At 39.0% G+C, this 20288-nt stretch overlaps 2 protein-coding genes across 8 annotated transcripts; one reads left to right on the top strand and one right to left on the bottom strand.

Annotated features, from left to right (window-relative positions):
- Positions 1-13: 13 nt before the first annotated feature.
- On the top strand, positions 14-5341 carry HSCB (HscB mitochondrial iron-sulfur cluster cochaperone). The gene is made up of 6 exons (XM_052798198.1): positions 14-274; positions 344-440; positions 962-1051; positions 1605-1749; positions 2627-2674; positions 3936-5341. The coding sequence occupies exons 1-6, from the start codon at positions 48-50 to the stop codon at positions 4025-4027; spliced, it is 699 nt and encodes a 232-aa protein (XP_052654158.1). The 5' UTR covers positions 14-47; the 3' UTR covers positions 4028-5341.
- On the bottom strand, positions 4663-20175 carry LOC128146635 (solute carrier family 2, facilitated glucose transporter member 11-like). Of its 7 annotated transcripts, none has more exons than XM_052798181.1 (13): positions 19810-20175; positions 19434-19528; positions 16789-16887; positions 14977-15137; positions 14233-14357; positions 13835-13964; positions 12438-12586; positions 9556-9743; positions 8954-9064; positions 8739-8840; positions 7103-7178; positions 6462-6589; positions 4663-5535 (listed from the first exon to the last, which is right to left on the bottom strand). In XM_052798181.1, the coding sequence occupies exons 2-13, from the start codon at positions 19485-19487 to the stop codon at positions 5332-5334; spliced, it is 1527 nt and encodes a 508-aa protein (XP_052654141.1). In that variant the 5' UTR covers positions 19488-19528; positions 19810-20175; the 3' UTR covers positions 4663-5331. The 7 variants fall into 7 exon arrangements, with proteins under 7 accessions (XP_052654141.1, XP_052654142.1, XP_052654140.1 ...); XM_052798182.1 differs by having other exon boundaries at positions 19923-20175; XM_052798180.1 differs by having other exon boundaries at positions 19434-20174.
- Positions 20176-20288: the final 113 nt, after the last annotated feature.

Here is a 20288-nt window from a genome sequence, read left to right as displayed (position 1 = left end):
GCCCGGCCTGCCGCGCGGGGGGTTGCTGGGAGCTGTAGTCCGGGAGGATGCAGGCGGCGCTGTGGCGGCGTTTTGGTGGCGCGCGATGGGCGCTCCGCGTTCCCGAGGGGGCCCCGCGGCCTCGCTGCCTCGGGCCGGGCTCCGCCCCGGCCCCGCGGTGCTGGAGCTGCGGCAGCTGCCTCCCCGGCGCCGAGGGGCTGCCTCACTTCTGCCCCGGCTGCCGGGCGCTGCAGCCGCCGGGGCCTCGGCCTGACCTCTTCCGCCTGATGGACTGGTGAGTGCCGGCGGGGCGGCCGCGGGCTCAGCCGGCCGCGGGCCTTACGCCGGCTTCTGTCGCCCGCAGTGACCGCTCCTTCCGCATCGACGCGCAGCAGCTGCAGCGGCGGTTCCGGAGCCTGCAGCGCGCTCTTCACCCCGATCGCTTCGGCCGGAGGCCGCCGGTGAGCGCCGGGGCGGGGGCGCCAGCTCTGCCCCCGGCGCGGCTTGCGCGGTTTCCCGGGCGGCGTGGACGGGCCTCGCCGCCTCCCCCGCCGCAGCCGGCGGGGCGGCAGGGCTCCGCGCGGGAGGAAGCCGCCGTTCGCGTTAGGCCGTGCCGCCCTTGGCGGCGGCGGCCCTGCGAAGCAGCGCGCCGGGTCCCCCCTCGCCCTCCTTTCTTGGGATTATAGGGACTCGCCGGTGTTTGTGGCCTGGTGCTCGGAAGAGCCCGCTGCGTACAGATCTGCGGCAGAGGGTGACGTACGGGGCTGCTGCGGTGGGTCTCGAGAACCTAGCTGCGTGAGACGGCAAAGTTCGGCACTGCGGATAGCCCCTCTCCCTGCTCTTCCCATGTCTGTTGAAAATCAGCTTTCCGTTTTACACGCCTGTATTGTTATGGGAACACTATTTCTCTGCAGGTGACAATGCGTAATGCATTTTGCTACCTGTCATTAACTTGCTGCTATTATTTGTGGTCCATTCGCAGAAAGAACAGCACTACTCTCAGCAACACTCCTCCTTGATTAATAAGGCCTACCAAACCCTCCTGAACCCTTTGAGCCGTGGCCTCTATCTGGTAAGGTGTCCGTTACATATTTCATCAATACTGCTGTCACTAACCATAGGTGGCTGGGGCTGCTGGTGGTAATGTAATCAGTCAGACCTTTGACTCCATCATTAACGTGCTAGTTTGTGTTCCTCTGAAGAAGAGGATTACCAGGGATTTAAGGGAGACCAAGACCAAGCTTGTCTGAAAACTAATCAGCTTTTCCACTATTTTCTTTAACATTTTACTGATTATTACCATCTCATTTGATGCTCATGTTACACTTATTTGTTTCCTGCGTCACACATGGGTGTTTGGCCACAGCTGTTCTTTGACATTTCAGTCTGGCCCTTGGCAGCCTTTGTTACATTTTTTTGCTTTGGTTAACTGCTGATTTTTATGGTCTACCTATGGAGTTAATTTTAAAACTGACTCTGTTTATGCACATTTCATGGAATAAACCAGAACTTTACCAGATACGAATCTGAGTGAGCCCTACTAAAAGACTTAATATTCAAGAAAATAATTCACATTGAAATAGATGCAAGAATGTGCATTTCCAAATTCCTGTTTTCTTCACCAGCTGGAGCTGAATGGAGTAGAGCTGGCACAAGAGACAGACTGTGATGCAGACTCAGTGTTTCTCACAGAAATCATGGAAATTAATGAGAAATTAGCAGAACCTAAAAGTGAGGATATCCTTGAAGAAATTGAAACTTTAATTAAAGGTAGGTTATGATTTGAGTGTTTTGTACAGAACTAATTTACTGTACCTTGTGTAATGTGAGAGCCTTTCTGAAGAGTTAACTTTTTCAGTGTATTTCTCTTAGTATCTCTAACCTGTATTAGTCTTGAGTTGACTCACCGCAAGAGCTTGCCCCCCCCAAAAATGTTGTCTTCACCAAGTCATGCCACCTAAACTTCAAATCTGGCTTGAGAATGTCTGTATAACAGTACCTGTTCTGATGGCAAAATAGGTGTATATATATTGACTATAAAAAGGCACTTATTCAACCTTCAGCAGATCAGGGCAAGTGGACTGTCCTAAAAGAAAGAACCACTCAAAATGAAGTTTAATAAAATGCTTGACTGACCACATTAAGTAATTTCATTTATATGGACATTGTATTTCTTTCACCTTCTTCAACTTAGCAACCATTATATTAAGTGATTATTATCCTTATACAAGCAACTTTCTTGTTTATATTGTTGGTGATACCCAAAACATTGAGTTCATTGATATATTTAATTCTTTGCAGTAACAGTAGTGTGCCAAAAGCAATTAGAGTAACTAGAATAAAAACTAAGAATAAGAAAATTAACTGTAGCAGGGTAAACTGATACACCAAAAGTAAGGTAGATTTCTGGGAAGTTAGTGACCATTGAATTGCATTGGAATTGCTGTCTGTCAACCTGTTTAAACAAAGAAATATATCTGTTTGAAATTACAGTTTAAAAAAAAAATTGACAGCAATATGACAAACAGCTCTCAGCTCCCAAAAGACTGTGAGACTAGTAATTAAGTTTCCCACCACAATCAGAACGCAGTGGTATTAAATATACTAAGTATGTAACAAAAAGTGAATTAAATAATTTGTTTTGCAGTTAAACAAGAAGAACTGACCAAAGAGGTGACTGCAGCTTTTGAAAGAGGTAGCTATTTCTGTTAAGTATTTAGCTGCCATACATACCAGTTATAAATGCTTAAAACCCCCACATTCTCTTACTGGCAAGCATTTCCTGAAGTACAGAACAGAAATACTGCATCAAGTAGTTTTCTTTGTTTGGTATTTAGAATAAATACTTCTGAGCTGACCTTTCTGCTGATTCAGGAAATTCAGGGCCTCACATTAAATTTAAAAAAAAAAAAAAAAATCCATAAAGAAGTTCCAGTTAATTCAATTTGCATCAAAATGATCACTTCAAGTGGGAATGCAGATGCTAAGAAATTTTTGTTTGTTTCCCAGAATACTGGGAAGAACAGACTCTTTTCTTCATCAAACTTACTACCTATTCTGACACTTCAAATTTGAATTTGGGAGATCTTTCTCTGCAGTCTTGAAGCTGTCAACAGAGTGATGGGTACTGTTCTTTGCAGTGCAAGTCAAGACAGGGACGATTCTGCTGCTTACCACTGAAGCTGTATGGCAAGAAAAGACCTGATGCCCCATTTAGCCTAAGGTTTTAGGGACTTCCTGTGCAATAATTAACGTAACTTTATTCCACAACCAATTGATAGGCAGGAGCTTGAACCATTCCAGACTAGCTTCCTTCCTCTGGGGAGAAACCTTTACGTTTCTCTCCTGGGTCTTGCAATGCTTTTGTTGTTAGGTTTCTGTAGTAGTGCATTGTAATTGTAAAACATCAAACCCAAAGTAGTGCTGGCTAGGCCTGCATGTGAAAAATTATAACCTTATAATCTGTCACTCTTTGTACTATGAGAGTTAAGGATTGTGTTGCATCTATCCTTGTCAGTAGGTGATAAACCACCTTTCCTGGCCAGTTGTTTCAGTTTTGGAATTGACACTATCCATACCGGTGTCCTACAAATCTTCTGCATTTTTCAGTGATGGCAGTTGGCCTAATTACATACATTAAAAAAAAAATTTTTGTCTTGTCTATATACTTAAAATTCCCCAGTGGCTACATCAATACTATAGGCACTTTACAGAAAAGTCCTTAAAGGATATTCATGTCACGTTTCTTTTCTAAATTGTACATTTTTACAGTTGAGGTGTTCCAAAACCATCTGAGATTAAAATAATAGGCAACAGGGTTTTATTCGTGTATGGGTCCTTACAGCTTGCAGCTCTCAGTACTGGAACGGGTGCTGTAATTGAAATTTTGAGATTCATTTTGAAAATGAAAATTCAGCCAGCCCTCTATAAACTAATAATGTTTTATTTCATTTCAGATGATCTTCAAGAAGCTAAGAAGCTTCTAGCCAAAATGAAGTATTTTGCAAACTTAGAGGATAAACTAAAGAACAAGAAGATCCCTTCCTGATACTGCCTCCTTTACTGTTAAGAGTTAATGTTATTTTCAATTAAACAGCTGATTTAGTTACCAAAATCAGAAAAATGGTGTTTGCTTCCATTTTCACTAAAAGCTTTAATTCTGAGGGAAGGAAGATAAAGGTAAAAGAAATCCAGTGCTTACTGTGGCACTTACTAAGTTAACAGATGGAATCAAGAAATGCTTACAGCCAGGAAAAGATGCAATAACGTAAGGTAGGACTACTGTCCTAGCAGTTACAGGTATGGAAATAAGTATCAGAGAGGCACATGAACACCGTATGTAATTAAGATTTCTTACTTTTTGACTACTAAAGTATGGAGAATTTATTTTAAGTTGAGAAAGGGTCCTGGATGAAATGTTGGAGATTAAGCAGAAAGCTCATTCAGTAGGTCCTTCAAGCTCTCTCTAGTCTCCTTATGTGTGTTCCATCAGACCATCTTGAAAAATCTTTACAGGTAAAAAGTATTTAATTCCTGTCATCTGTCCTCTCTGCTACTTAGTGCTTTTTGTGATGTTGATCTCAATCTGCCAAGAACTGACCTTCAAAACTAGAAGAGGTTTTACCCTGTTGCACAGTTTAAAATGTTAAGATGCTAGGTTAGGGCAAAAAAATAAACTCAAACTCCAGAAACACTTTTATTAGTGCTGGAAACAAGTCTTTCTAATACACTTTATTACAAATAACAGTAATTCAGATAGGTATAACAGTAATTCAGATAGGTGCTCTCCTGTCTTTGTACAGTTACAGTAGTAGGACTAGATGAGCAATGTCCTTAATTCTTTCAAAGAAGTTACTTAAGTGAAAAACAGCAACTAATACCCCAATTTATATATGAACTAGAATATTTCAAATATCAGTTTCTCAGCAGGTCAGTTCTTGTTTGGGTTTTAATGCCTCAGAATATTTTATTCCGTAAAGCATTAACATATGCTTGATTACCTGAATCTGAAGAAGGGGCTTAGAAATATAAGAAAAGCTACTGAATTATCTGAAGAAATCTGCTGGGGGGGGAGGAATTCACTGAACACCCTCTCCTGGCATTTCTGTGTCCCTACAACATCAAGTTGTAGTTAAACATCATCTCCTATGTATAATATAATATGTTGTTAATAGCATTTCAGCAATATATGTTTTAACAGCATTTCAGAAAGATTAACCTGCCTTTAAACTTCCTCCAAATATACAGGAGGATATAATAAGCTACTTGTTCATGGTATTACACTGCTAATTTAGAAGATGCTGTTTGTAATTCTTATTAAAGTTCTGTTACAGCTGTGAAATTACACAAATTTTAAAATTCATCATGGAGTTGTCTTCTTTCATAAAGCTCTGTTTCCTTTTTTTTGGTATTTCTTCCAAAATTAAGCTTGTGAAATTCCTTTTTGATTTCCAGAAAAGATTTGTTTTTTGTCTCAGGAATTACGAGGAAGATGAAAGCAGCAACTAAGGAGCACTCCAATAAGAACACCAGAAAACAATACTGCTTCAGTCCATTCTGAAAATAAAATTTATTTCATTGCAACATATTTCAAGTATAACAGCAGGTTTTGGAAAATAAAAAGCTTCTTGCTTCCATTCATACCTAACATTGCTGCTCAGATATTTTTAATAAAAAGACGTTTAACCTATCCTTACTTTACATGGAACTTTTTAATTATTTTTTTTTCTAGATAAAAGACTACCAAATGCTGTGCAATACACTCAGTAGTCTTTTTATTAAAAAAAAAAAGAGATAAACCTTTTAAACACACACTGAACAAGTCACAATGTAATGAAAAGTCAGCATTTGCTACTTAGCTGCCTCATACTTCAAGATTATGTGGTTTATCTTTCTCTGAATGTTTGTTAATATTTTTCAATGCTACACATTAAAAAAAATATTTTTTTTAAGAGAAGCAGAGGACTGTCAAAGCAAGATAGCCTGCTGCATGCTGTTACTGCATGTTTTGCTCTCAAAAGTGCTAAAACTGAAAATACAAAGCCAGAAATGAAAGCCTGTATTGTTTTTCCTAATAATCTTCCTGATCACAGAACCCTCTGCATATAAGTTTAGTGAGCTCTCGGAGAAGGTGTGAACCCCTAGCGCCAGGTACTACTTCTACTTTACTTTGATATAAAAGTGCAAGGCGCTATTAAGAAATATGTTATTTGAATCTCAGTATCTGCTTAAGTTTTTCTAGTTTTGATACCTTCTCCATTTTTTTTAATCTGAACATGAAAATTAACCCCATGCATTCCTTTTAATTTGCATTTATCATGTTTTATTATTTTTTGTTGTTATCTAAAAAACATTTTAAGAGGGACTGAATCTAGTTATACTTGGTTGTGTTTAAGTGTTACTGTATAAGAAAAAGCAAGTTGATGGAACCTAAGATTAAATGGGAGGTGATGCAATTAGGAAAATGTGTTATGCATACTTACCACTATAAAGGGAAAGAGCATTCCAATTGTGAAGAAACTAATCCAACTAATAGTCCCTCCTATCATGTAGGCAGCAGGACGTGAAGACTGTATAAATAATTCAGCTGTCAGGGTATTTGTTATGCCACCTGGGGGAATGAGTTTCAGAAACAGAATAGGTTATTATGCTAACTGTCCATTTGCGAGATTTCCAATGCCAGAAAAATTGTGTTGCTTTTGAATATGCCACTAGCTGATCTGATTCTATTAAAAAAAAATTATTAACAGCACATTTTTTAATCTACTGCCCATTTAGTAAAGTGGCCTTATTTCAGCAGCACTGCTCAGGGAGCAAGGGCCCCTTTAAAAGCGTAACAGGCTTCTTCTTGCTTCTTGTATGACTCAACTGACCTGAAGGCCAGAACTAAGACCCCTGCCATGCGTAGCTGGCCCAAAGAAACATGCATGGTGAGCCTCAGTTTCAGGCTATGGGAGACTAAACTGTTCTGATGAGACGGGCTCACTTGTGTTCCTTAGCCAGAGCCTCAGCAGCCTTACAGTAAATACTTACCGCCTGGCTTACACAGCAGAGCTGCTGACATCCCCGCCCCAGCCCCAGACACACATTTCACCATTTTAAAACATTCATCACTCTGTAATACCTGGTCCCAACCCAAAACTCAAGATGAAGGCAAATATAGATGTCATGCTCACATAAGGCACCCATGAGTACAGTTCCTGGAACAGAAGAGAATGAGAAGGTTTAGTTCGGATTTTCACAATCCAGTTTTAAAGTTTGGCTTAACAGTTACATTTCCATTTGCTATTTTATTGCAACTACAACGAACAGTCATTCATGGCTGTTTACAGCTAATTTATTTAACAGTACTGCCTCAGAGAAATTAAATATTGTTCATTTAACAATTTTTACTAAATGGAGTCTCGTGCTTCTGTCGAGATTTATCATTAGTCCTCAGAGGCTAAAAATTTACACCAATATTGAACATGACAATTATATGTTGTTATTAGTTTAACATTTTGTCAGTGTTTATTTTGGTATTTTATGCTGATCCCATGAGTTATCTGTCATCAAGCACCTCCATAGCATGAACAGACTTCTCATCACATTATTACGTATACATAAATTTCAGTAGTGCAGTAAAGAAACATTAGGATTACTATATACATATGAAACCAGGTACGTTAGAAAGACCAAACCTAAGCCTGAAATCCCATTATTCAAAAGCAAACCAAGAAATTTACAGAAGTTACAATAAAATAATTAAACCTAGGTCTCTGCCTAATGGCTGGCACATTCAACTTTTTGCCGGGCCTAGCAGCTTACTTTACTCCAACCACACAGAAATTACTGTAGGTGCATCTTCTGTGGTCTGCTTGCCAATCTGTGCAGCCTCTAACCCTACTGTCCCTCCAAACATCAGACCTGCAGCATGACTGCATGTGATCCACCTGTTTAAAGCCAGCTCCAAACACTGATGGTGTGGATAAGGAAAGAATTGCAGCTCTTTAATACTACCTTTGTCAAATAAGGATTTATCAGGCAACCAAATACTGACTAAATTGAGTTGCTCGCTGTTGGAACTACACCTGCATCATCTTGCTTGGATTACCTGAAGGTAATGATAAATATTTAATATAGTACGGTCTGCAAATGTAGAGATACATTTCCTCTAAACATTCATTTCAGGAGGTTTGTGGGGTTGCCTTATTTGAGCTGATATGGTATACAGAACAACTTACGATGCATCTCTTCATACCACATCAAAAAGCAAGGCAGGATGTTGTCTTCGCATGATAAACTTAAGGCACTGTGAATATGTCCAGTGAGTTCCCAACAGTTTTTCTGAATTTACACTTAATGGATTTAAGCGTCTTTTGAATTTCAGCATCTTTACAATATTTGTTGTTTGATCATTTGCTTACAATTAAGTGACTGAAGTGGACTCTGATGCTTAGTATCATCACTATATGATATATAGTATTTTATCCTAAAATTACTTTAAAAGCTACAATAAACGCAGTTTTGTCATTGCTTAGTTTTGTCAGCATTAAATGCAGCTACAGCTTTAAGACAAATACATGATCAAAGCTTAGCTGAGAGCATTCTCTTATTTTAGGGAAAGACGGCTCCAGAATTGATCAAATCTTTCAATTGCTGTAATTTTTTATGCTGCTGTTTAAACCTATGCAGCTCTTATCTTCCAGCTATGTTTGAGTGTCACAGATTTTCAATCACTATAGTCATATCATGCAATATAAATGAGTTTTTCTTTACACCTGGTAAGTCAGAGAGAACGTTAAAACAATGCTCCAAAGGGTCATAAGGAGATAACCCCCAATGATGAGGTATCTTCTTCCCACGTAGTCTATCAGTAAACCCTGTGGACAAGACATAATTTTCTGTTACTATATTAATCTCTTATTTACCAATGTTCTTCAAGAAGAAGAATCGTTACTCTTTATGCTAGGAGATAGAATAAATTGTTACTTACACAGGTGAGAGCTGTGAGGCATTCACAAGCTCCAGTGCCAAGTGTCACATACGGGATTTTTTCTGCTGAGATCCCAGCTTGTTCAAAAATGTAAGTTGCATAGAAATAAATCTACAACAGAAAAAAAAAAAAAATAACAGGGTGTTCCCAGTAGTTAAATCATTGGCTGGAAACAAAGTCAAGTTCATACTAAATATACAGCTCAATTATTTTCTATTGTGAGTTATTAATTTGACATAAACAGCAAGAAGAATCTGTTAAAATTCATGTCTAGGTAAATATATTGCTATCATAAAAGCAAATATAATTATTCAACTTACTGAATATAATACTTCATATTTTTAAACCAGACACAATGGGATAAGCTGATCCACTTTTATTTACTTTTTCAGAAGAATTCTTTAAAGAAATTTACATACCAGAAACACACAAATGAAAAAAAATTGAAAAAAAGAGAAACACAGAAATAACACAAAGATACTCTTTCCCACTGATCCCATTTCTCTAAGCTTCTCTATGTGGATCCTTTGTGTTAATAAAAGGTTGAAAAACAGATGGAAATTAAGTAATTATTTAAGCTGTTAGTGTGTATGAAATCTTACGGCATTTATCCCACTGAGCTGTTGGCCCATAGTCATCACAATCACAGTAATGAGCTGCCATCTCACACCACGATCAGTGAATAATTGCCAGGGCTTCTTGGGTTTCTCCCCGTCTAAGGCAAAACATTCCTGCTGTATGTCTTCCATCTCCCTTCGATACTCTGAAGAACCATGAAATCGTTTCAAAGCTAAAAAAAAGAAGAAAATAAATTCTCTTATGTTTACCTATTAACCACAACTTCTGGAAAATCATCTCTTTCCATAATTACCTTGCTTTTGCTAGGATATGAAAACTTTGTGCTTTAGAAAGCTGGGAAAAAAGTAATTTACTTTGTGACTTGTTTTTTGCTTGCTGGTTTTCCAACATCTTTTGCTGTGGTAGATTTGGAGTGTCATTACTTTGCTTTTTTTAGAGGAATATCTGACTCTGAAATATTCACCAAGCAAAATATTTTGAAGTGGTTTATATCTGAACCACAGACCTCCAAATAGTCTTTTCATTAAAGGACACTCTAAGCGCTTTGAAGTCTTTTGCTTAAATTCTAGGCAGATATCAAGTCTTGTCTTAGGTCCCTGTCTTTAATTTTGCCAGTGGAATGCATTTAGTGAGCTGGAGTAACGATGGTAAGTAATTCTTCTAAGGCAAGTATTATCAGAAATCATTTGGATGCAAAACTAAAACCTTTACGAATGGTCCTAAAACCTAGAGTACGTAACATCAGTTCCTCTAAAATCTTCAAGATTAAATATATTGTAAGTGACAATTTGTCTTCTTAAGGGCAAAGTAGAACTTTTGATGATCCTGAAAGCAAACTTTCCAATGCTATTGTTATCACTAACAGCATAACCAGCTTGAAGCTCTAGCCACTCTTCAGCGTCAGTTCAGGAGCAACCACAATTCTTGGAAAAAAAACAAATCCATGATTAAGTTATTTCAGAAAAAAAAAAATTGGGAGGGAAGACTTGAATATGGTACAGAGATTGCAAGCTTCACTTATATTTAAAAAATTACATTTAACGAAGCCCAAACTAGATCATAATCTGAAAGGGACATTATGGTCATCTTGTCCATGGCTTCCAAATTAGACAGAATTAACTCTATAAGTCAATTGTAGTTACTGTGCTTTTGCAGTTGTGATGGTCCATGAGCATTTTTGGGCAAGGTAAGCAGAGAGAGAGGTATTTTTATTAGATCAGCTGAAAAACTTGGCAGGAGCGAAGAAGACAGGCCTGCAGGTACAGATGGTTTTATCTAGAAATGTAACTTTTTTGTCTGTTTGTTTTTTAATTACCCAGTATAATACAATATTTCACCTCGCTCTGTGAACCCTGCCTCTTTTGTAATTCCTAACAAATTTTACCTTGGCCTAAAGGCTTCCCTGAATTAAGCCTCTTTAACTTCCTTTATGAAGATCTTTCCACAAGATATACTGTTCTACATACGAATACCTTTTCTAGACAGATACAAATTCATATGCTCATCAACAGCACTTCAAAACAAGTAACAGAAGAAAAGAAGAAATGTTTTTCCTTTATTTATGTATACAATGAAAACCGAATTAAATACAACACTATCAAATGGTAACAAGGTAAACTTCCTTTGTTCATTTCTCTCATTTATTTAGCATTTTAAATGGAAGATCCAGGGATCACAAGTGTCATTTTATGTCACTGTGAACTATATCAGAATCACCATACCTGGTAGAAGTAGAAACACTGAACACATTTCTGAAAAATATGTGACCAAGTATTTTATTGTCCAGATTTGTACATTGGGATCTCTGAATTTTTTTCTGTCCCCTCAATTTTATTAATTGGTTATTATTTTAGAGAGCGTCTTTTCATATTTATTTAACAGACCTTCAAACTGAATTAATCAGACCTGCTTACTTATAGTGACTAATACTTTACTCTTTGGAGTATTATTCCACCGGGTCTCTCTGGGAAGTAAAATACCTCACATCCACAGTACATGAGGATACAAATGGCTACCTCAGTGTCTTCTTTTGGCACTCTATGGTGAAAAAAATTTTCTTCTGATATTTAGTTTCTTCTTGCAGTATATAAAGAGAACTGTGTAATTTCAGGATAAAGAAAATCACAACTAATCTGAATTTTTGTCTTTCAAATTATTCTTGTAGTGTGTGGGCTTCACTTGCTCATTTCTGCAGTACTGCACAGCTATCCATTACAGTTATTTCTTGAGTAGGGCTTGAATAAAAGGAGAACAATCATAGATCTCTGAAAGATAAAGTGAAAAGTTTAAGCTGTCATAGTTCTCCCACATGATATAACAGGGGAAAAAAAGTATTTAAAAGATAACTAAATATTTAGAAAATGGAGGATAAGGAGCTTCCTGGTCAAATAGCCAATTAATCACTTCTTTAATATCACCTCTTTTTCAGTAAAAAGCTCTCTAATTTTTCAGCTACTTATGCTGTCTCCATTTTATTAAATTATTTTTGATTATTTCTTACAGGAGAAGTACAACAGTATCACTGAATGGAAGAAAATATCCGATATAACTGATACTTAATCTGTGACATGACCTGAGAAATGAACAATCCAGTGAGAGGTTATGTAGTTCAGGTATGTTACTTCGTCCAAGAGAAAAATCATAAAATCTTTAGAGATTTCACTAAAGAGTAACAAAATATGAACATATATTTGAAACAAGATAATAAAGTTTTGTTCACAATCCGTTATAGACTCCTGAGTTCCACAATCCCTTTTTCCATATAAGCTTACCGGAGGAAAAACATGGGCCAAAAAGCACTAGGCGATGTAACTATGTCATGTTGATAAAAGGAGAATCTGGAACCCAATATTTTCATTGTACCGTTCTGAAGACACAGAGGAAGTATGAAAATGCTGTAAATTACCTTTGGCACAGCTCAGCTCATCACCTCTGTCAATAAGAAGATATCTGGGACTTTCAGGAAACCATGGCAGGAATACAAGTTGGGCAAATGCTGGGAAACAGCTGCTGGATAGCAACAGAGGCCAATATGTTTCTCCACCTAGTAATTCCCTGGGAGAGGTGTGGAAAAAGAAGGAAAAAAACCCCAAGTAATTAGCTACTCGTGACTATTCAGAAGACTTTTGGGAGCAAAATGTTTGTCCTTCGAGAAAAGTTCCCTTGTAACCAGTTACCTACATCTTGTGAACCTCAGCAGGAAGAGGTTAGGAAAATATTTTCCAGTCACTCTGAAATCAGGTTTCACTCAGGAAGAGATAAGCAACACTACTTTACTGCTGCTTATTGCTGTGTTGGTCCTAAGCATTATTTTCAGGTTTGCCAAAGCAGTATTTCCTAGCAATGCAGGAAAGTAAAAGCATACATACTTCACCTTAAGGTCCGCAGCAGTATTTGCTTTTGAGAATCATACAATAATTTAGGATAGAAAGGAACTCAAGAAAATCACCTGATCCCACCTCCCATTCAAAGTTGATCTAATGAGAAGGTATATTACATAGAAAGGAATCATTAAAATTGGTATAGTTAGAATCAGCAGGATGATGTGTTGTGGGCAACGTAAACTTCTTAAAATACAAAGTGTATCGCATTTTAAATACTGACCCTAGATTATGCAGTCTGAAGTTTATATTCTACTTACTTTGTAGCACTTCACACCTGAAGTATCTAGCAAAATCAGTTAATTCAGAAGCTAATAATAAGGAAAAAGAGAAGTCTCAGTGCTTTTGGTAGAGGGACAGAGAAAAAACAGGTAATGTGCTGTTACTCAGGGTACTAGCAGTTGCTCTTAGGGCAGTGGAAAGTTTCTAGCAGACTTAATGAAAGCAGCTTTTCATCCTGAGGTTGTGCAGGCTCTGTTCTTGGAACTTTTTAAGCTCCAACTGGATAAAGTCCCTAGCAACTTCATCTGATCTCACAAGGTACAAAACCAGCAGTAGTGCTACAATACAGAAGTTCTGAGTCCTTTGCTCTCAAGTCCTGTCTTATGAATGTCCACTGTCTCCAGCAAGAAACTGGCAGAAAATACGAACTTAGCATAAATGTACCTGTTTTACTAATGCTGTTCTGGCTAACCCATCTAAACTGAGAATACTCCCCTGAGGAGATAGCACAGATGGTTTGCAGTTGTAGGAATAAGGTGGCAAAAGCAGGGTTTTCTTCTTACAGGTAGACCTTCTGTATGAAGTTGATTCACTAATGCTACAATGGCCGGCCACAATGAATGTTTTGCAGAGAGCTGTAGGGAATTGGAATTCTGTACGTGCGAATAACACACGGCAGGAAAAAAAATGCATTTCTAACCTCAAACCAATTATTTGTCCTGTCAGAATCCCTCCAGTCAGAAAGATGGAACTCCCCATGGCCATGCCACCTCTAAGATGTTTTGGGGCAACCTCTCCAATATACAGAGGCTGCACACAGATCCCAATACCTGCAAGTAAATGGAAAAACATTTTCCTGTTAATAGATCTTGCTTTGAAGAGAGTTACTGAACCAAAACAAGTAGGAAATCGGACCTAGTTACTATCTCCTATTAATTTAGCTGCCTTCAGATTCCAAGTTAGACTACAGAACATTTTTGTCATCATATCGTCACAAAGCAGCCTACAAACACATATCATAATAGCTACAGAATCAGCAGTAACAATAATTTATCATTCACCATAGTTTATTGAAAGTAGGAATAGGAAATCATTCACCTGAGTTTATGCCAATCAAAAACCTTCCAGCAATCAGTAACTCAAACAATCCTGTAGGAAAACTGATCCCCATTAAAATGGAGGCCAGTATTGCTATAATATTATTCATCAAAAGAGCTCCTTTCCTGAAGAGGAGGAAAAAAACAAAACAAAACAAAACATTAAGGAAATCTGCAATAACATGTTTTTTAAAAAGATTTCCTTTCTGGTAATAGGGAAAAAAATGGGCTTTATACTGAAGAAATGTGCTACTCCCTGGAAGCCCAGATATCTGATACAACTATTTACTCATATTTTTAAAAAGTCTAAACATAAGGATAATGCATAAACATGACAGAAATGCCTGACAAGGTAGGAGAAGGGTTTTGTTCATTTATGCTATTTCCATACAGAACACGCGTGAAATGTTACGAATTACACAGCATGTCATTACTGGCATGAAGGCTGCAAATGCGTATGGGGGACCTGTGTTTCCTACCATACAGTATGTGCATACTCACACTTAGATTTCAATAAATGTAATGGGAAGACTAGACTGGAAGGCTGTAATTCAGGACTCATCTTTTAAAGTCACATTCAAACAAACTGGAAAATTCTACCAGAAAACTCTGCTTTGAAGTGAAAAACATTTACAGACACCTAAGGTACATTTTCTCCCACTCTTTTCCCATTTATTTACTTTATAATCCAGTGAAAAAGTAGGAAAAGAAAACGTGCTGCTATATGCCTGCTGCTGTAACTCACCTGCCTAGCCAAATTGCCATGCTGCCTCCAATAAGGGCTCCACACAGGCCTCCAAGCGAAAATATAGAAGCAATGACAGACCAAAGAAAAGTCAGCAACTCTGGATTTAGTTCCTTGTGATAACGACTAGTCCAGGTTTCATTTAAGAACTTGTGTATATGCTGCAGTAGAAAACAGTAATGAATGTGTAGCATTACGTGTAGCCCTACAGCATAGCACTATAAATAACTTGCACCTCAATCCTGAAAACCAATTCTGGGAGCTAACAAAAAAATATAATCTTAGTTGTATTATATTAAAAACAACCACGACTAGCGGAATCTTCCTTGACCATAATACCATTTCCTACTCTCCATACATCTCAAAGACTGCTCATCAGCTTTGCTTTTATAGTCTACCTCAGGAGAGGCTGTATTCCACTAGAGGAGAAACATAACCTTTCCATATACTGCTACAAAAGAGCTTTGAGGTCCTTCTGAATGAAGGGGGAGGACAGGGTGGATAGGTAGGTCCTACTGTTTTTTAGGAACATCTCAGAGCACAGAGGTCTTGCATAACCTAAAAAATTTTACTGTCAGGAGACTCATTCTGACACTTGATTTAAATCTTCCTGCCTTAGCGTAATCCAACAATTCATAGTAAAATCCCTTTCTGCAACTCTAATATTCCTCCGCCTTTCTTACAGTATTCATGTGTCAGAACTTTTAAACTCTTATTCTACATGCTTGGTTTCCTAAAATTTGTCTTTAGAAACTCTAGAACTGACATATATATGTAATCAGAGGCTTCTGTTCTTGGCCAGCAAACAAAGACTAACAGAAGAACAAACTTCCTGGACTCTCCATTTCTAGCATATTACATGTTCTTTCACAAACAGCTTATTTTAACCTTTGTAAAAAGCATACCATGTGGTAACAAATTCAGTCTTCAAAGTTTCACAAGAAAATAAATCAGCTGACAGCAGAAAATTATACCCATCACTTTCACAAGACCATTTGCTCAGATGCTCGAGTCATCCACAAAATATGCAAAATCCTCAAGGCCATGGCAATGGAAGCAAAAGTAACGAGTAGGTGAAAACACCTACGAGATACTCAGACACTACAGATGCAACTTTTTGACTAAGATGATCTTTCTCAGTAAGCTGCCTTGTGATGGACAACTGTAACTATCCTTTCTCCATATTAGCCAGCAATAGGACACATGGGAATGGTTCAAAGCTGTGTCAAGGGAGGTTTAAACTTGACATTAGGAGAAACAGTGGTGACATTTTACAGTAAGGTTGATCAAACCCTGGGACAGGCTTCCTAGAGGTGGTCAATGCCCCACGCCTGTCAGTGTTTAAGAGGCATTTGGACAATGCCCTTAATAATGTGCTATAACTTTTGGTCAGCCATGAAGTGGTCAGGCAGTTGGACTAGGTGATCCTTGTAAGTCCCTTCCAACTGAAATTGTTATGTTCTATTCTATTCTTTCTATTCTGTTCTTAATGTTCTGGGCTATTTTAGTCAAAGGTGTAACTGGAGGATGTTACTTATTCATCCAGTTAATCCTTCTAAAACAGACTTTAACAGAGATATTTATGTGGCATATTTGGCACTTTTATCTGACACAGAATACCTCTGATGGGAGGTACTCACAAACAAATTCACATGAAACCATTCTGAAAGTCAACAAGAATCCTTCATACAAGAGGAAGCCTGCTTTGGTTCCTGCTGCGATCGCAGTAAAAGTGCATTTGGCCCGTCGGCCAGTTAAGACAGGATGCCTCCATCACTGTAAAACAACCCTGTGTATGAGACAGTATTTTACCTGGGTGGGTGCATTGATAATGGAAACATTATACCCATACTGAAAGGTCCCTCCAATTCCAACAGCACAAACAGCCAGAAACAAGGTCCAGCTGGGGAACTAGAGAACAGAAGAGAGTAATGTGCATGAAAAGAGATAGGGCCTTGAACCTACATGCATATAATATCTAGGAGAAAATCATGCTGAAATATATCATGTATTTAGTTTTGAACAGTTAAAGTATTTGTTTAGAAAACTAAATAAACTCTCAAACACCTGCAACAGGAGAAACATTTCATGATGACTTTGGCAATGATCACTAACGTCTTTTAGAGATGCAACAATTACAAGTACACAGATTAAGTGTAGGCAACACAACCATTGCACTGCTGACAGCATATTTACCGAACAGTGTAAATGCATTTTGCACAAACCACGCTGCTCATGGTATCTATTACTTATGAAAGAATGTTAGGACTGTTTATGTTTGGTGTTAGAGGCACAATGACTCAGTACAAGAACTAACCAAATCCCAATTTCTATGACTCACATTTCAACTGAGATGTGAGAAATAACAGTATTTTCTTTCCCTCAGCAAGTACCTAAGTTGATTACTGGATGTCTGCAAGTTAGCAGGTGCTAAACCTTAGTATCTTAAATCACAACATATTGTTCACTGATAATATTATTCAATCTAAAGTTTATTAGCATGTATTTTTTAATTTTTCAATATTGATTACCTAGTTACATTCCTAAATCAGTATTTAGGAACTAAAATTAATAGATTCACAGACTCATAGGTTTTAAGGTCAATAGAAACCACTATTGTGTTACATTCTAATCTCAAGAGAGTCTAATTCGTCATAAAACATACTTTGGATGAGGCCTCTGTGTCAGAGAAGATCTCTAGAGGTTTATACATTGTCTGGCTTTCTGATGTGATGCTTCTTGACTCTACTTTTTATTGAATACGATAGTACTAAAAATAACATCCAGTTCAAATGTTTAGCAACCCTTTCATCAAAAATTAAGTCCTAATTTCATCTCATATTATCTTTTTGTCTAACTTCAGCTAGCCACAACAATGTCTCCTATATTAAAGGCAATTCTGTGATCAAATTTCCTCTTCCTTCATAAAGACTATACGTAATTTGTTTTTATAAGCTTGTGCTCCCTGAATTTCTCATTGTAAGGTATGTAGACTAGTTCATCATCGTTCTCATTCTTGGTCCAGTTCCCAGTAATGTTGAGTTATTCCAGATGCTATACTGTATTCTGAAAGAGCTGTGTCTCTCCTGAAGATAATCCATCAAAATTTCCTTCATTCAGGACTGAAATTCAGAAGAAATTGAAACTGATCTTATTAAAGTAAAATCCAGTTAATACCTTGTCCTGGTTTCAGCTGGGATAGAGTTAATTGTCTTCCTAGTAGCTGGTACAGTGATATGTTTTTGAGTTCGGTATGAAAAGAATGTTGATAACACTGATGTTTTCAGTTGTTGCTAAGTAATATTTAGTCTAAAGTCAAGGATTTTTCAGCTTCTGATGCCCAGCCAGCGAGAAAGCTGGAGGGGCACAAGAAGTTGGGAGGGGACACAGCCAAGGCAGCTGACCCAAACTGGCCAACAGGGTATTCCGTACCATGTGATGTCACATCTACTATATAAACTGGGGGGGAGTGGGGGCAGGGGGATTGCCGCTTACGGACTAACTGGGCATTGATCGGTGGGTGGTGAGCAATTGCATCGTGCATCACTTGTATATTCTAATCCTTTTATTATTACTATTATAATTTTATTAGTGTTATCATTATTATTTTCTTCTTTTCTGTTCTATTAAACCATTCTTATCTCAACCCACGAGTTTTACTTCTTTTCCCCATTTTCTCTCCCATCCCACTGGGTGGGGGGGAAGTGAATGAGCGCCTGCGTGGTGCTTAGTTGCTGACTGGGGTTAAACCGTAACATACCTCCTTACGGTTTCCTGCAAATAAAAAGCGTTTCTCTGAATGACAACCAAAGTAATGAATTAAGAGTAATAAATAAGAGCTGCAGCAACTACAGTAGAAAAAAATAAAACTATAGGTGGTAAATATAGGCACTACACACTCAGACCTTTCTATTAACCAAATACTGTCAACGTATTTTGTGTCTCATGGGTACAACCTAGAATCTAGAAGAGACAGAAAACAAACAAACAAACAAAACCCCAGAATCATTAACATATATCACATAACTTACGTTTTGTTATGTCAGCTGTGTTCTTCTTCCTGCCCAAATCAGTCTGCTCATTACACTAACATGTTGTGTCACATTGAAGTTTGGGCCCCAATTTCTTAGAGCATGGACAACAGCCTTATCTGTTCTGTAAGCTACTTAACTCCTGACAGTTTATAAGCATTTTCACCTCATTTCAGAAACATGCCCCAAACGAAATTCAATTTACATTCAAGGGGGGGGATCAGAAAACGTGCTTTTACAGCTTCCATTTTATAACATGGCTGGGCGTCTAAGGAAAACAGAAAACTTTACAAGCCTGATCATCTAATGTCTTTTTATTTAAAAGTAAACATGAAACAATCAGAGAATTTCACCTTTGTGCATCATTGTTAAAGCTACAAACTCTCTGCAGGATCCATCTTCTGAGGCCAAGACGGTTCTGCTTACCTTGCTGCGTGTGCTAGACCCTCTCAGCAGGGGCTGGTACTCCATTCTTAGCATGGGCTGAATTTGATTTCCTTTGCAAAATTTAGTAAACTACACTACAGGAATAAAAGGTGCCAAAGAAATGAAGTTATTATTGTATTAAAACACAGATTTTTGCTTTCCATCTCTAGCCATTGGGATTCTTCTCAATGGTTCACTTCTTTATGACAGAAACGTCCAATTTTCATAAAGCCTTACAGTAGCTGCAGAGCACTTTCCCATGCTTAACACCACAGCACATGCACTTTCTTCATTTAAGTCAGAGCAGAAAACATACCCCGTTAGTCACCCGCTAGCTGCAGCTTTCAGCTACTAAAGAAAACGGCAGGGCGATTACCTTGTGCTTTGGTGTCATACCTCCCGACAGCTCACCGCCGCACCACTCGCTCGCTGCTTCCCGACAGCTACAGCCCAGACAGCGGGCGAAAAGCTGCGGACTGAGCTCCTCACCTGACTGGGATTTGGCTGCTGCGCGGACGGCCCGCCCTAGCCCGGCGGTTCTGGCTGCCGTCCGCGGAGATTACGCCAGGCCGCGGACAAAAGCGGGTCTGTCTCGACGCTCCCTTGGGAGTCGGGGCTTTGCCGCTGCCGGGGAGGGCGGGGGCCTCCTGCCCCGGGGGTCCGTGCTGCCCCATAGCCGCTGCGGCGCCGCCACCGACTTCATACCCCGCAGGCCGCCCCCGCCGCCACCCGGGACTACAGCTCCCGCCGCGCCCCGCGCTCCGGCCGGGACTACAGCTCCCGCCGCGCCCCGCGCTCCGGCCGGGACTACAGCTCCCATAGTGCCCGCGTTAGCCTTCTCCAAGTGCGGCGAAA

This window comes from Harpia harpyja, chromosome 9, assembly GCF_026419915.1.
Source record: "Harpia harpyja isolate bHarHar1 chromosome 9, bHarHar1 primary haplotype, whole genome shotgun sequence".
NCBI lineage: Eukaryota > Metazoa > Chordata > Aves > Accipitriformes > Accipitridae > Harpia > Harpia harpyja.
This window is presented reverse-complemented; position numbering and strand designations above follow the sequence as displayed.

Coding starts and splice junctions, on each gene's coding strand:
- HSCB (XM_052798198.1), top strand. CDS start 48: ATGCAGGCGGCGCTGTGGCGGCGTTTTGGTGGCGCGCGATGGGCGCTC. Junction 275..343: donor CTCTTCCGCCTGATGGACTG/GTGAGTGCCGGC, acceptor TGTCGCCCGCAG/TGACCGCTCCTTCCGCATCG. Junction 2,675..3,935: donor GACTGCAGCTTTTGAAAGAG/GTAGCTATTTCT, acceptor ATTTCATTTCAG/ATGATCTTCAAGAAGCTAAG.
- LOC128146635 (XM_052798181.1), bottom strand. CDS start 19,487: ATGCTAAGAATGGAGTACCAGCCCCTGCTGAGAGGGTCTAGCACACGC. Junction 13,965..14,232: donor TTTGATTGGCATAAACTCAG/GTGAATGATTTC, acceptor ATTTACTTGCAG/GTATTGGGATCTGTGTGCAG. Junction 9,065..9,555: donor AGCTCAGTGGGATAAATGCC/GTAAGATTTCAT, acceptor TTTCTGTTGTAG/ATTTATTTCTATGCAACTTA.